The 15,505-nt window shown below is 46.6% G+C and overlaps 2 protein-coding genes across 2 annotated transcripts in view; one reads left to right on the forward strand and one right to left on the reverse strand.

The window, feature by feature from the left end:
- The first annotated feature begins 6 nt into the window (after positions 1-6).
- On the forward strand, positions 7-11,213 carry DLAT (dihydrolipoamide S-acetyltransferase). Its single transcript, XM_019510597.1, has 13 exons — positions 7-125; positions 277-401; positions 491-641; positions 2,610-2,736; positions 3,148-3,338; positions 5,539-5,692; positions 5,917-5,984; positions 7,028-7,129; positions 7,529-7,636; positions 8,203-8,318; positions 8,618-8,780; positions 8,961-9,097; positions 9,581-11,213. The coding sequence occupies exons 1-13, from the start codon at positions 51-53 to the stop codon at positions 9,708-9,710; spliced, it is 1,647 nt and encodes a 548-aa protein (XP_019366142.1). The 5' UTR covers positions 7-50; the 3' UTR covers positions 9,711-11,213.
- Positions 11,214-12,521: 1,308 nt separating this feature from the next.
- The window catches only part of PIH1D2 (PIH1 domain containing 2), an 8,165-nt gene continuing 5,181 nt past the window's right edge, over positions 12,522-15,505 (reverse strand). Inside the window, exons 2-6 of the mRNA XM_019508536.1 lie at positions 15,350-15,491; positions 15,121-15,282; positions 14,559-14,804; positions 13,951-14,222; positions 12,522-13,211 (exon numbers count right to left, since the gene is read on the reverse strand). Of these exons, the coding sequence (XP_019364081.1) occupies positions 13,065-13,211; positions 13,951-14,222; positions 14,559-14,804; positions 15,121-15,282; positions 15,350-15,491 (969 nt within the window). The 3' untranslated portion in view covers positions 12,522-13,064. The remainder of the gene's footprint in view (positions 13,212-13,950; positions 14,223-14,558; positions 14,805-15,120; positions 15,283-15,349; positions 15,492-15,505) is intronic.

Here is a 15,505-nt window from a genome sequence, read left to right on the forward strand (position 1 = left end):
TGCTAACCGCAGCCCCCTCGCAGGTGGCGTTGCCGGCGCTGTCGCCCACCATGCAGATGGGCACCATCGCGCGCTGGGAGAAGAAGGAGGGCGACAAGATCAGCGAGGGCGATCTCATCGCCGAGGTACCTGGCTGCTCCCGGCCCGGCCCCAGAGCTGTCGTCTCCGAATGCGTCAAAGCGGGTCGAACCTCCCTGTGGGCGTGATGCCCTCGGAGGCGGCCGAGCGGACGCGACGCCCACTCCGTTGTAACGGGGCGATTCTCTCTCTGCCAAGGTGGAGACGGACAAAGCCACGGTTGGGTTTGAGATCCTGGACGAGTGTTACCTGGCCAAGATCCTGGTGGCGGAGGGGTCCAGAGACGTCCCCATCGGGGCCATAATATGCATTACCGTTGAAAAGTGAGGGCCTGGGTTGTGAGTCGAGGGAGCGGGTGGGTGTCCTGGATGAAAGCATCGGATTCACGGCGCCTTCCTGTTCTCTTTTCCAGGCCTGAGTTCGTTGATGCCTTTAAAAATTATACCTTGGATTCTGCCCCTGCCCCCGCAGCCTCAGTGCCTGCCCCTTCAGCTGCCTCTCCTCCGCCGCCAGCTCAGCCTTCGGCTCAGGCCCCAGGAAGCTCCTACCCGCCTCACATGCAAGTAAGACGCAGCCCTTCCCTGAGCTGTTCTCTGCCGCTTTTTGACATCTCGTTTTCTGCCTGCGATGACACGTTTGGCTCCTGGGCACTGTTGTGTAGGTGCAGGCTGTGGCAACTGTTTCTAATGCCAGCTACAGCCATGTGTCAGTCACGTGCTGTGGGATCCCAATGAGCTGCCCTTTGACACGTTTTACGGGAATCCCTGTATTGGCAAAGGAAGGAGGATCCACCTTCTCTGCCGGGGTCCTGCTTCCGCAAACTCTGTGCAGCTCCTGCATTTACGTGATTCTTTTTGTTAAGAGGCTTTGATGTAGACTGGCTAAATGTGGTTAGTTAGATGGCTTTCTAGCAACACAAAATGGGACTAAGCAATTATGGCACCGAGCAGGCTCTTTGCTGGTATGGGGGAATAAGGTTTAAATTTGCCTGTTGGGATTAGACTAGGGTGGGTTAAAATGAGCTGCGCTTGAGGGTTATTGCTTTTCGACTGAGGTATTTCTGTGTGGCGTCCTAATACTGTTAGCATACCCTGTGCCTGTCGATTGGTTACTTGTGCAGCCCCCATTGCCAATATACCGGATAGTCTCTATTACCCCTTGCTCAAGTACGAGCTTTTTACTATCCGCATTGTACCGAGGAGGTGCTGAGTGACCCAAGGGACCTGTCTAAGAGGTCACAGGAAGGAGGTGGTGGAGCAGGGATGTGAACCCACTTGAATCCCAGTTGTGCTTCTTTCCTATTGCTTTCTTCTCAATTAGGTGTGGCTGAATGTCTGTTCTTTAACAAGTTCTGCTGTGACGTGGGGGAAGTGATGCTTGTTGTGTAAACAGCATTACTGTAACGTGCATTTCTTAAGTGCTCGTCGCTGTATTGTCGGCATGTACTCGGTTTAGGGCTGAAATATATAGCTTCTAGTAGGAGTTTGGGCTCTTCCCGTTTGTCACGTTCCAAATAGGTGAGGACCCTGACCCCACTGGAAATCTTATTCCTCCTGTGTGACCTTGGTTCTCCTTGCTGTGTGACCTTGGGCAAGTCGTTCCAAACTGCACTGATTTTATCCACCCCCCTTTCTATTTTAGCACTTCCTGTCTGTGGAATTCATAGATTCATAGATTAAGGGTCAGAAGGGACCTAGTAGATCTTCTAGCCCGACCCCCCGCCAGGGCGGGAGAACAACAAAAACCCCAAAACAAGATACGGGAGTCAAATGAGTCCAGCCAGGTAGGCATCCAGCCTCTTCTTAAAGACCCCCAGGGTAGGGGCCAGCACCACTTCCCTTGGAAGTTGGTTCCAGCTCCTAGCCGCCCTAACTGTGAAGTAGTTTTTGCGGATGTCCAATCTATACCTCCTCTCCATCAACTTGTGCCCATTACTCCTTGTTATGCCAGCGGGTGCTAGGGGAAACAGCCTCTTCCCCCAAACCCTTCTGGTCCCCCCTAGTGAGTCTATAGACAGTCACCAGGTCCCCCCTCAGCCTTCTCTTGTGGAGGCTGAATAGGTTCAGGTCCTGCAGTCTCTCACTGTAGGGTCTAAAGGGAGGCGTTCCTTCGAGCCAGACTCAAACCAGCCACCTAAGGATGTCTTGCCCAACAGTCCTCCGCTCTACCAGCTGAGCTACCGAAGGCAACCTGAATCTTGGAGTTGTGAGATGCTCTGATGTATTAATTGCATCAAGCAAGAAAAGCAGAATTCCAGCAGGGCAACAGGGAGATCCTTTGATTTATTTATTTATTATTTTTTTAAAAAATGTTTTGCCTCTGGAGTTCCTTCCTTAGTGCAGGCCTTGTTAAAAGAAGCCAACTAGAGATGCAACCTCTCCCTGCCATCTTGAGGCAGTCAGGCTGTAGAAAGTAGTGGTACTGTAGCCTCAGGGTAGTACAGGTTGGCTTGTGTCAGGGTTGGAGTTGTGTTCCCATTCCTGTAGGCTTGCAAAGGTCTGGTGTGATGCACGTTTTCTTTACCTCCGTAGATCGTCCTTCCCGCTCTGTCACCTACAATGACGATGGGCACAGTTCAGAGATGGGAGAAGAAGGTTGGTGAGAAGCTGAGCGAAGGAGACTTACTGGCAGAAATTGAGACAGATAAAGCCACGATAGGTGAGCAGCCCCCAAGAACAAGAGAGACCTCACTTTCAGAGGAGAGTAATCCAGGGTAGAGCTTCACACCAGACTGTTCTCTTTCAGCATTCCAGGACCGGAGGCCATGCTCTGTCCTAAAATAAGCAATTTAAAGTTATTTCACAGTCTGTTGTGGCTGTTGGTGATGGAGTGGATAGTAGCAGATCCTAACTCATCAGCCTTTTTATGTTGGACCCTTTAATGCATGGAGCCCTCTCCCCACTCAGTCTTTTTCTAAAAAAAGACTGTTTCCAGATCTACCAAATGGTAGAGTTAGATCCTGGTGGTAGTTATCAGCTTTGTGTCACCGTGGTGAGACTGAGGCCACCCGTATTTATCTCATTGTTTTAACCATTTCTGCTGTTCAGCAAACATTTTTTTTTCTTGCAGGCTTTGAGGTGCAGGAAGAAGGGTATCTGGCAAAAATTCTGGTGGCTGAAGGAACAAGGGATGTGCCATTAGGAACCCCACTCTGCATCATTGTGGAGAAGGAGTCTGATATCCCAGCATTTGCTGACTATAGGGAGACTGGAATAGTTGACATCAAGCCACAAGCACCAACACAGCCTCCTCCCTCACCAGTAAGAACAGTCTCTGATGAGGAAGTGTGGTTGGGAGGAGCCATTCAATTAGATTCATTTGCTATGAATAACTTTGCGGGTTGGAGGTTTGTGAACTCTTAACTCCAATTATCTTTGTGCTGTCTTGAGTGTAAAGATAATGTGAGCACTGGAGATGGATGCAATCTCTCAGTTGATATGTGCAGTCCATCCTCCAGGAAATAGAGCAAATTGCTCCATGTGGCCTCTTTTCCGGGCCCCCACCCATTCTAGTGCTAGTACCCAAATGGTGGGGCTACAGATTGCTTGCTTACACCTTCCTCAGAAGGATGGTTTCCAAGGCTAATCTGTTTCCCTCCCAGGGAGGCTCTCGCTATTTGGATTTTTTTTTCTTAATTTCATCTGTTCTCGTATCCTTTTGCACTCTTTTAAATTCCTCTCCTTTGTATCTAGTGACTCTAATTGTTGCTTTTGCCGAGCTTACTTCTGTCACCATCTGTTAGTCTCTCCAGGTCTGTGAATCCCCTTCAACTTTTTACTGTTTTCACTGGTTCTTCTTTTTCTGTATGACATTTTAGGATTACAGCATTCATAGATTGATATCTAAATTTGATAACCATTCAACTGCTTCAGGGGTAGTTGCATGGATTGATTTTTATAAATGATCTAATTGGGCAGTCATTCACAATGTGTTTCATAGTAGGTAGGGTCGGAAGGGACCTGAGCAGATTATCAAGTCCAGCCCCCTGGCATGGCAGAAAAGATTACTGGGGTCAAACAACCCCTGCTAGGTGATTATCTAGCCTCCTTTTGAAGACTCCTGGGGTAGGAGCGAGCACCACTTCCCTTGGAAGTTGGTTCCAGATCCTAGCCACCCTGACTGTGAAGTAGCGCCTCCTGATATCTAGCCTAAATCTACTTTCAGTTAACTTATGGACACTATTCCTCATTACTTCCAGTAGTGCTTGGGGGAACAGGGACTCTCCCATAGCCTGCTGGTCCCCCTTGACCAGTTTGTAGATGGCCACCAGATCCCCTCTGTCTTCTTTTGTGGAGGCTGAACAGGTTCGGGTCCCATAGCCTCTCCTCATAGGGCCTGCCTTGCTGCCTCCTGATCATGTGGGTGGCCCTCCTCTGGACCCTCTCCATGTTGTCCACATCCCTCCTGAAGTGCAGCGCCCAGAACTGGACGCAGTACTCCAGCTGTGGCCTGACCAGTGTCACGTAGAGGGGGAGGATCACCTCCTTGGACGTGCTCAAGATGCATCTGTGGGTGCATGACAAGGTGCAGTTAGCCTTCCTTTGGCGGCCCATGTTCATTTTGGAATCAATAATGACTCCTTTTTTGCCTCAATAAAGATCCTTTTTCCTCTGTGCTGACTAGAAGGGAGTTCCCCAGCCTATAGGTATGCTGCTTGTTCTTCCTCCCCAGCTGCAGTACCTTGCACTTGTCAGTATTGAATCTCATCCTGTTCTCATCCTCCCACCCCTGTAACCTATCTAGATCTAGTTGCAGCCTGTCCCTCTCTTCCAGCGTGCCCACTTCTCCCCGCATCTTAGTGTTATCTGCGAATTTGAACAAGGTGCTTTTCACCCCCTTGTCCAAGTCACTGATGAAGATGATGAACAGTGTGGGCCTGAGGACTGAGCCCTGGAGAACCCCGCTCACTGTCCACATCCCTGTGGGTCGAAAATGACCCATCCACCACCACCACTCTCTGGGTGCAGCCCTCCAGCCAACTAATGACTCATCTGACCCTGTAGACATTGATGCCACAGTCGCCTAATTTCTTAATGAGAATGGGGTGAGAGGCAGTGTCGAAGGCCTTCCTAAAGTCCAGAAAGACCATACCCACTGCGACACCTGCGTCCAAGGATTTTGTGACTTGGTCATAGAAGGCCACCAGCTTGGTCTGACAGGACCTACCTCGAATTAACCCATGTTTGTTGCCCCTAAGCATAATCTCTGCTGGTCCCTCACAGATGTGCTCCTGGATAATTTTCTTAAAGAGCTTCCCCATCTGAAAAATTGCACCACAGTTGCAACCCAGGCTCTCTTTGATTTTCCATTTATGGAGTAGGCAGCTGCATTTTCCATGAAGTAATCAGATGCCTCTGTCCTCTTCATGTGTTGAATCTTACTGTGCTGTAGTGAAGCTACTTTGAGGTGTTAGCTAAGTGCCTGTGAAGCTGATGGTTTTGTGTGACCTGTTCTTTTAAGATGGCAGCAGCTCCTGCTCTGGCCCAGCCTGTTGCTCCTTCATCTCCAGCAGCATCTGCACCTGTGGCTGCTGCGCGTGGAGAACGGGTGATAGCTAGCCCCCTGGCAAAGAAACTGGCAGAAGAAAGAGGAATTGACCTTGCGCAGGTGAAAGGTTAGTTGTTCTTCCCATTGTTTTTGTCACCCAAGTGTTTGCTCTGCTTAAATATGTGCTTAGGTGTCCCTTCCCTCCCACTGTGCTGGAGATGTTTAAAACAACAATCAGAGCCCGGCATCCAGTGCCTGCGCTGAGCAATGCAGTCAGAACGGTCATTTTAACTTCTTCCCCAATGGGATGTTGCTTAAAATCCTCTTGTGTTTCCCTTGTCTCTCCACCAGGTACTGGACCAGATGGTAGAATCACAAAGAAAGATGTTGAGTCATTCGTGCCTCCAAAGGTTGCTCCTGTGAGTAGAATTTGCGTTTGTGAGAATGTAGCAACATTATTGACGTTATAATAATTAGTGCAGTGGAATCTATTAAAAGCTGTTGATAGCTATAACTGTCACTTGAAGGACGGGTCTGTGGAGGAGACTGACATTTGCAATTGTGTTGATGGCTGCACAGTTCTGAACGTCAGATCTGAAAGTGCTGAGGAACCAACGTCTGTAGGATTTCAAAAGCATGAAGCAAGGTGGTTTTCTTAACTTGCTTGTGCAATGCAACACCCAAGTGACAGGTTTTCCCTCCAGGTGTTTATATATTTCCTCATCACTGTGGCTTCAGAGCACCTAATGATGGTGTGCAACTGCAGTTGAATTAATGCAGCCAACGAGAGAAAGTTCAGAGAAAAGGCAGGACTTTAAACTGAAAGTATGGTGCAGTCAGCCCCACTTAGTCCTTGTCAGTAGAGTTTGACCTTGCCTTTCATTCCAGCGCATAGTAACATGTATTTATAGAGCAACACCCTCCCCTGCTCTTCCAGGCACAAACCCCACTGAAACAAGATACTCCCACTGGGGAGGGGATGAGACAACCAATATCAGTCATGTTGCTCAAGGCATTACTTGAAGCCACTATTCCTCTGATAGGTGTGGTTTATGAAACTGTAGAGAATGGAATTCTGCTCTCTAGCTAAATCAGAGTAGGCTTTGCTCGTCCGAGTAGGCTCTCCACAATAGGCTTTGCCTATCACTAACATATTGCCCATCTTCCTTGGGGGGGGGGGGGGGAGAGACAGAGACAGAGAGAGAGAAGTTTTAATATGGCCCCAGACCTTAACCTTGGGGTTTGAGGAAGAAAGGGTAGGAAGTGCCCTCTGCTTATTAGGAAGGGAGGGATGGGGACTAGAAGAGGCAATGACAGTGTCCCAAGACTCTTATTTTCCACACGGCAGGATTCAGGAAAGTTGTCCTCAGTGCTGAGATTTGCTTCTGATGTTGATTTGTCCTCCCAACGCCTGGGCTGATGTTGAAGCAGTGATTCATTGTCTGTGTCTCCTTGCCTCCAGGCCCCGGAAGCAGTAGCAGCTCCCACACGTGCTGCAGTTCCAACTGTGGCAGTACCTCCAACAGGGGTCTTCACGGATATCCCTCTCAGCAATGTCCGGAGGGTAAGAAGCTTGCTTTCTCATTTTGTCTTTGGGTGTGCAAGTGCATCCAGAAATACAGCACTGATCATGGGGGTTAGAGCTTCTTGGAAATCCTTCTGATTCCCCAAGACTAACACCTTTCTCAGACTGCCAGAACTTAAAGCTTTCCTGCTGTCCCTGCTTCTCTGTCCATTTCTTTCCTCTGTCCCACAAAAACCTAGAACAGAGGTGTACATCCTAGTTGATTAAAACTGCAGAATCCTTGGATTCACTGTGGACTATTGTCTGATGCTTAGCGGCCTTTAGAAAGAGCATTGGAGGTATTTGGGACTGCCAAGACAGCTTTGCTTCTGCTGTGTCTGGGAACTTGTTTTGCAAAGTGCATTGTGCTGTAATGACTTACTGTTTGCTTTCCTTAAGGTCATTGCTCAGCGTCTCATGCAGTCCAAACAAACAATACCTCACTACTATCTCTCCATTGATGTAAACATGGGAGAAATATTGGTGCTCAGACAAGAACTCAATGAGGTAAAAACCTATGGGGGGTTGTGATGTGGCTGTGAGCGATGGGCCACCTGCTGATCAGCTGTTATTACAAGACTCCTGGGCTGTTCTTCGGTGATGTGCTAGCTTGGCTTGGAAACCATAGGTTCCTTGCACAGCTGGCATTTGCTGCTGCTCCTCACCAGTTTTGGATCTTTTTTATGGCAGAGTGGAAAAGGTCTCATTCAGAAGCCATGCATTACTTGGGCCTCAGTGAGATAGTAGGATAAATAGCGAGGACCTACATGTAAACAAACCTGAAGTGCAAATAAAATGTGCCCCCAATGTGAATGCTGAGTGGAAGGAGGGAAGTGGGTGCAGCTGTCTTAAGCCCACACAATGCTTTCAAATGTTCCTGCCTTGTAGAGCTGTGCCAAATCAACTGTGACAGCTACAGAGTGGGTGGAAACAGCAGCATCTCTCTGAGATATTCTGCCTTTAAATGCAATGCTGCAGGGCAGCAAGCGTGCAGGCTAATTGGGATTTTACAGTGATGAGTTCCTTTTTCTGGTAAATTGCTGACATTTCAATCTTCTGTATGATCTTTGCAGGAGGTTTTGAAGGATGTTAAGCTTTCTGTCAATGACTTCATCATTAAAGCTTCAGCTCTGGCATGTTTGAAGGTGCCTGAAGCAAATTCCTCATGGATGGACACAGTTATTAGGCAGTAAGTACATGGTTCAAGCAACTGTATATTTCTTTTTTTTTTTTAACTTTCAGTATGATGTTAACAGGGAAATCAGAGTCATTGCTCACTGCTGGTGGGAATGGGAACAGCTTCTGTTTAAGGGGCTAGCACTGTTGTTTTAAACTGTCTTTTTAAAATGCCTTTGTAAGTAAGGCCTGTGTGGTAGACTTTCAGGCAGGAAGAGTGACTGCTAACTTAGAGAGAGTGGCAGTGGCACTTCCTTCCTTCTGTGTATCCTGCTAGAGTGAACCAGGCTGTGTCCCCATTGTGTCTTGCAGAAATCATGTAGTGGATGTTAGCATTGCAGTGAGTACTCCTGCTGGGCTCATAACCCCCATTGTGTTCAATGCGCACATAAAGGGACTGGCTTCTATTAATAAAGATGTTGTTTCTTTGGCAACTAAAGCACGAGAAGGTAAACTTCAGCCACACGAATTTCAGGTGAGGAACCCAGAGTGTTAGTAATAACTGCAGCTCTGATTATGTCCCTGCTATAGGAAATTGTTTTCAGTTTTGCTTGTGTGACTTAAGAACCAACCAGTCTATTCCTTGATGTGCTTAAAGCCATATGAAATGACCTCTCCAAAGTTCTGTATATTAACATGCACTTACGTCTTCTAGGGAGGAACTTTCACAGTTTCCAATTTAGGAATGTATGGGGTTAAGAATTTCTCTGCCATAATCAACCCACCGCAAGCTTGTATTCTGGCAGTTGGTACATCGGAGAAAAGGCTGGTGCCAGCAGATAATGAGAAAGGGTAAGCATTAATTTAAAAGCTTAGACCAGTGCTTTGCAGCGTCTGTGCCACACTTGCTACGGGTTAGTTGTCAAATTAGAGTAGTCATACAGCTTAAACGCTCATTCCCATGGAAGGCCCTGTGGGTGGTGATCTTCCTGCCCTGCGTATATATATTACCGAGAGCGTGAGCTGGCAGACCCAGAGTGAGGTTTTACTGTAACTAGGTCTGTGTTTGTTTAAAGCTTCGGATCCGTGTGTTCCAAAAGGAACACCAAAAGGTGCTGCTAACTTGTAGGAAAGGAGGTGTATGATGTGCTTTGTCATGTAGATCTCTTATTACTGGCCTTTGGAGAGGTGTCAATGTAGGACTGAGCACTACAGTATTAACACCCTTTGGTATTTGAGGAAAAAGTCCTGGGTGTTGGATCAGTGTTGCTGGTAAGATGTCCACTAGTTGATTTTGCAAAGTACCAAATCTTGAGACTCCCTTTCTTTCCCCAGATTTGATGTGGCAAGCATGATGTCAGTAACGCTTAGCTGTGATCACCGAGTTGTGGATGGAGCGGTCGGAGCTCAGTGGCTTGCTGAGTTCAAGAAGTTCCTTGAAAAGCCAACAACCATGCTGCTATAATCTGACCATGCAACCAAGACTTTCCTAGGCCACATTAATTTCTAAATGAGCTATTTATATTTCAGTGTTTAGACTCCTCTTAAACAAATGTTCCTTTTTTATTTTAAAAAAAAAATATATATATATATATATTCAATGGTAATTTTTATTACCAGTCTGTACAGATAAATAGTTTGCAAAAAGGCTTTACAAAGCAATAGAGCAATGCTGTATTTTATACAGTCAATGATCTTGCAAACTTCTTTCCAAAAGGGTTGTGTCCTGGATTTACAATTATGTGAGCAGGGTATGCTTTGTCATATCCTCCTAATTGAGGGGGAAAGTGGTGGGAACATGCCCAGTTAATTGGTGATCTCTTGTGTTCTCAAAAATAGGAGACCTAGATCTGTTCACAAGAGTCCCTAGAACCTGAAATCTACAGCCTGTTACAAAAGTGTGTTCCGCTGGTGGTCTGTTCTCCTACTAATATTAGTGAGAGCAGCAGGTGTGCTGTGGGAGGAATAGACCTCTTGGAATAACTTCTCACAGGGTGAAGTGTTTTGCATTTCAAAGGCTCTTGGAAGTTCAGCACTGGTTCAGATTTTACCAGCTACATGGACCCTTTCAGAGCACTTTAAAATAAGGCAAACAGAAACTGTGCAGTCAGCTCTTTTAAGTGCTATGGAGAACGTGCCCCCTTCTTTGGATTTTAACTCATGCATTTTTATATGAACTCCATTGTCTTAAATGGCTGCTTTCCAATTGCTTAGTTCCTACTATATTCTGTTGCAGTGGAAATGCTTGTTTTGCCTAAGGGTCAGGAGAATGGATCTTGTGTGTTGAAATGTGTATCGACATATGCAACTGGGCCATCAGGAAACATTGACATGACAGCTTGGAGGCCTGAAAAGTGATTTTTGGGTGTCCTTGATGTAGGAAGCTCTAAGACTAGTAGAAGAGTCAGGTAGTGCTGTTGTAACATGGAATGTCTCTTGTCCCAGCATCAGGAAACTGCAGAATGTGCTGTCTGTGTATGTAAATGGCTTTAAAAGGTTCTCCATTGGGCTTGTGTTCAAATACACTAATCACTGGGTCCTGCAAAGGGGGGTGGGATGAATCGGTGAACACTCCTAAATTCCACTTTCCAAATAGAAGTGTTAATGTAAAGAGAAGGATTGTAGAGTTGATTAGTGATGTGACCAGAAGGAAAAATTTGAATAAGAGAGGGAAGCTGACCTGATCCCTTCCACACTGCATTAAGTGCTGTCTCCTCCAACGTTGTGCTACAGAATCCACAAAAGATAATGCTGAAAGACTATTTTGTGGAAATTAAATATTTTTGTGACCACTGTTTAATGTTCTACTCAGTTAATTGCAGTGATGCCTAATTTTATTGGTTGGGTGTAAAAAAAACCAAACCCATGTGATTGCAATTAAGTTTAATAATGACTTAATTATCCCTGTTCCAGGCTCTAGTGAACCTGTGTGTTCCATTAAATGTTTGGAATTGGCAGACTACTAAGACTTGTTTCAGTGCTTTTTCTGTTCATTAATGCATGTAGCTTACCTCCCCTGCTCTAATGCTCATGCTGTGAAAACCGTTGTCGTGCTCTGGTTTGACAGACACAACTTATTTTATTAACCTTTAACTTCCAGTTCTCAGTGGGGCAGTGCAGTCTCTGACAAAGCATTCTCAGGTAGTGCTAGACTGACTTGCTTCAGACTCCAGTGCTAGACTTTGCATGATTCGCCTGCTCTTTAAAATGTCTGCATGAGGAACTTCTGGACACTTTCATTACCCTCTTCCTCATAATCCAAACATTAACCAACCCAGGAGCTAGCTAAGGGAGGACAATTCCAGCAAATACCCAACTGGGAAGCTTGCTGGCAGAACAGAATGGTTCATTCAGGTGTACAAGTATCCCTGGCTTTGGGTTGCTTGCAGCATTCTGTGGTTCCCTATCCACCCTGCAAATGAGCCAGCTCAGAGTAAAGCCCTTTTTCTTATTCTGAATTCTTAATTAAGTATAGAAAATAAAATGCAGTTGTTAGATGCAATCTAATTATTTTAGAACAAGAGGGGAGGAAAGTTAGGAGTAAACAGCTGTTCAAGTTAAATACAATGATACCTTTAAGTGGTGGTTTTAAACATCATTCCTGTGCTATGCTGTACTGTTCTGCTGCAGTTCGCAAAAGGAATGTAGTATAAAGTTGCCAAACAAACAATTAAGAAAGAGATGTTTTATTTCCTCATTTGGAGAAACTGGAAAATGACCCTATAGTACATCAGGAGGTCACATATCTTCAGAAGAAAACTGATTTTTTTTTTTGTTTCCCCTTCTCAACCACCAGAGAACTGATTTTCACCACTCGCATTTGAGTTGGTTTATGCTCTTTCTGAACGCTAGGTAGCATCTTGGACCCCTTTCCTAGGTGCTGGGTTGCTTTAATAGTGACATCTTCACTCTCAGGTATTTCTGAGTTCTGTTATTCATGGGCAGGCACAGCAAGGGGCCAGGCAGCACAATGACAGATAGGAGATGGAGAAATTAAAGCAGCAGATCAGGCTGGGACCATGGGGCTGATCAGGCAGAGGAAGGGGATCAGAGTGGCACTCAAGATACAGGGCTAATCTGTGGCATACATGCCAAAAAGGTTGGCCCCCAGTGCTGTAAGCAATCCATCTCTGACCTGGCAAGATAATTCTGGGACACTGCTGTTCTTTTGTCTAGCTTTGAGATTACAGCATGCTTGATAAGGAGTAGGTTAAGGTACATCCTCACAGCACAGCTCCCCTTAGTCCTCAACCATTTAGGCAGTCAACAGCTAAACAGGCTATTCCTTTTGAAGTTAAAAAATATTCCCTGCGGCATGCCATGGAACAAAAGCAGGAAGCTTGTATTCTTTGTCTCTCCTAGGCCTCTTCAGTCTATTAATTAAAAAGCTTTGGATCCAGCATCTTAACTGCATTTGATCTACTTTTTTAAGAGGAAAAAATGCTGGTGGGAGCAGCTAGGGGAATGAATAGAACATTTCTTCGCAAAGATAAGTCTCTTTTTCTTATGGGGAAACCAAATTATATAGCAAGGTTTGCATGTAGGTGATATTAATTAGTATTACATGTATTAAAATAAACTGTTGTGAATAACCCTTCAATGCTTACAACTTCTAGGAAGAACTTAAAAAAAAAAAAAAAAAAAAAACTTTAACACTGAAATCTCTTTAGACTAAGGCTACCTGTGTTCTGTTTGTACCCTACATCATATTACTCTTTAACATTTAAATAGGAACAGATTCCTAGAAGAGTGATAACAATTTGTATCCAGTGGTAAGAGATCTGCTATCAACCGTCCCATCCTTAAAAACCTGCTGCCCCTAACATTCTGTCTGGAGAACTGGCATTGTGATCAGCAACACACACTTCCCTTTGTTGAATGTGGCTGTAGCTGCTTCTTCATTGATTAACTCTGGCAGATCCAGCTGTAATCTGTATTTCTCAGGGACATCAATGACTAGATCATCCTAAGAGAGGCAAATAAAAATACTCAGTAATGCAGGCGCTTAAGAGTCTCAATTAGAAGTGAAGGGGGATCCTGTAGATGTGCAGCAAGGCTGCTCCGATACCCTGTAAATCCACTTCATCGGAGCAAATTTGATTAATAGAGTCTGCTGGAGCATGGAAGTTAACATGATGCAGCAGCCTCCAGCATCACATATCAGTGTCCCCGCAGTGAAAAATGGCAACGGGGGCGCTTTCAACTAAAGGTGGCTTGATGAGCTTTAGTTCAAAACACCCTGCTGCATTTTTCAGTGCAGGGATGCTGATGCACATGACAGTTGGTGCTTTAATTAGCAAGCTGCAATAATTAGAAGTGCCCATCCCCCACACCCCTTCCCAGAGCACATCTATAATGCCCAAAGGTTTTCTGGTAATGCTTAGATTCAACTGAGAGCAGACATGAGGTTATCACCCCCAAGGGATGACAAGGTCAAACAGTCACAAACCCCTCCAAGACCGTTTCAGGCTGGACAGAAGGAAGGAACTTCTTTACAGTTCAAGCCCCCAAGGCCTAGAACAGACTGCTGCCAGAGGTGGTGCAAGCACCTACTCTGGACTCCTTTAAAAGTCAATTGGACATTTATCTTGCTGGAGTCCTGTGACACCAGCTGACTTCCTGCCCCTAGGACAGGGGGCCGGACTCTGATCTTCAGAGGTCCCTTCCAGCCCTAATGTCAATGAAGTCATTTCTATTCAACTTGCCTTTGAAATGCTCAGGTCACATTCTGAAACAGAGCTAACTTTCGGCAGTTCAACCTTCAGTTCAATCTTTATGGGTTTCTTGTTAGCATCTGGCACAACAGTCAATTCATAGACTGGCGCGCGGAGTTCTTCTGGCACCTCCGTACTGGCAATCTCCTCTATCAGAGGCACTTGAGACTGCATGACCTCCTCCTTCAGCAGGAGCATAGCATCGTGGCTCTCCTCTGCTTTTGCCCTGTGTATCAGCTGGTCAAGTGTCAGCCCTTTCCCATCTGAAAAATGTTTTACTGAAGTTATTCTTTCATTTCTAAGAGGCTCTTGCTGTAGGCAGTAACTAATCTAACCCCAAGTGATAAAACTGCCATTGCTAAATCTAAGTTTTGCAGTCAGGAACTCAGCAGCTTGAGCTAGTAATCTAACTACTTGTATGTAAGTGGTTTGGCATGTAAAGCTTCCACCAGGATCAAGCCTGAAGCTCAGCCTAGACCGGCTTCAACAACCTGTTGATTTCCGAGACTAGGAACTGGCTTTTATAAACTGATCTCACAGGGACTGCACTGAAGGGGGGAGCTGAGCCTCTTTCCCATCTCATGCCACCACCTACTCACCGTTCCTTGCCTGCTCCTGGAGAGACAGTTCTGGTATCTGCCCTCTTATCAGACTCTCTCTCATCCTTTGTAGGCTCCCTTTCAGTTTGAACGGTGCAATGTGGCAGGCGTCCGACAAAGTCAGGTTATAACACTCCTCAATGAATTTAAGTGTCAGCCGGATCAGCTGGTCCAGTTCTGCTTGGTCCTCTTGTGCCTTCTGAAGAACTTCAGGGTTATAGGCAACATCCATGATGCTGTAATGCTCTTAAAAACATTGAGTGACAAGAGTTAAGTGGTCTCTCAGTAGGAGCTCATTTCGTTGACTCTCACATCACTCCTATCCTGCCTGGTCTTTTCCTGAGCTGTCCCATCCCCCCCAATTTTTTTTTTTAATAATTAGTTGTATCTTTCACTCTTTGGTTCCACATGGTGGGACCTATTAGTTAAAGGCCCATGCAGTTAGACCCATTTCCCCCGGAGTAGCTACAGACAGACAGGAGTTTGTTTCAGAAAACCGACTTGTAGAAAATACCAGGAGAAGAGAGGAGAGGAGATCCTGACGGGCCGCGCCCAGGACCACCTGCCTCCCCCGACACCTCGTGAACGCGGCCGGCGCAGACGGGCACGGGGTGGCTAGGGGAGCGGGGAGCGGGCACTCGCTTCCACCCGTAGACGTTCACGAATAACGGTCTGCCGCTCGAGTCCTGCAAGGAGGGGTTGGGGTCGGGGTCAGAGCCGGGCCCTGGAGGGTGTAGCCCCCCCGCGGGGCGAGCCCCGTGCCGCGAGGGGCTCGGCCCGTACCCGGCGACGGGCGCGCAGGCAGAAGCGCGGCTCCGGGGCGCTGTCCCGCTCGGCCGCGCTCCGCTGGTCCCGCATGAGGTGATGATAGTACTCTGCCAGCAAGTCCAGCTCCGCCACCACACCCCGCGCAGTCATGGCGGCGCCGCGTGCCTATGGCAACCGCC

Source organism: Gavialis gangeticus, unplaced genomic scaffold (assembly GCF_001723915.1).
Source record: "Gavialis gangeticus isolate Ggan-Ray unplaced genomic scaffold, GavGan_comp1, whole genome shotgun sequence".
Lineage (NCBI taxonomy): Eukaryota > Metazoa > Chordata > Crocodylia > Gavialidae > Gavialis > Gavialis gangeticus.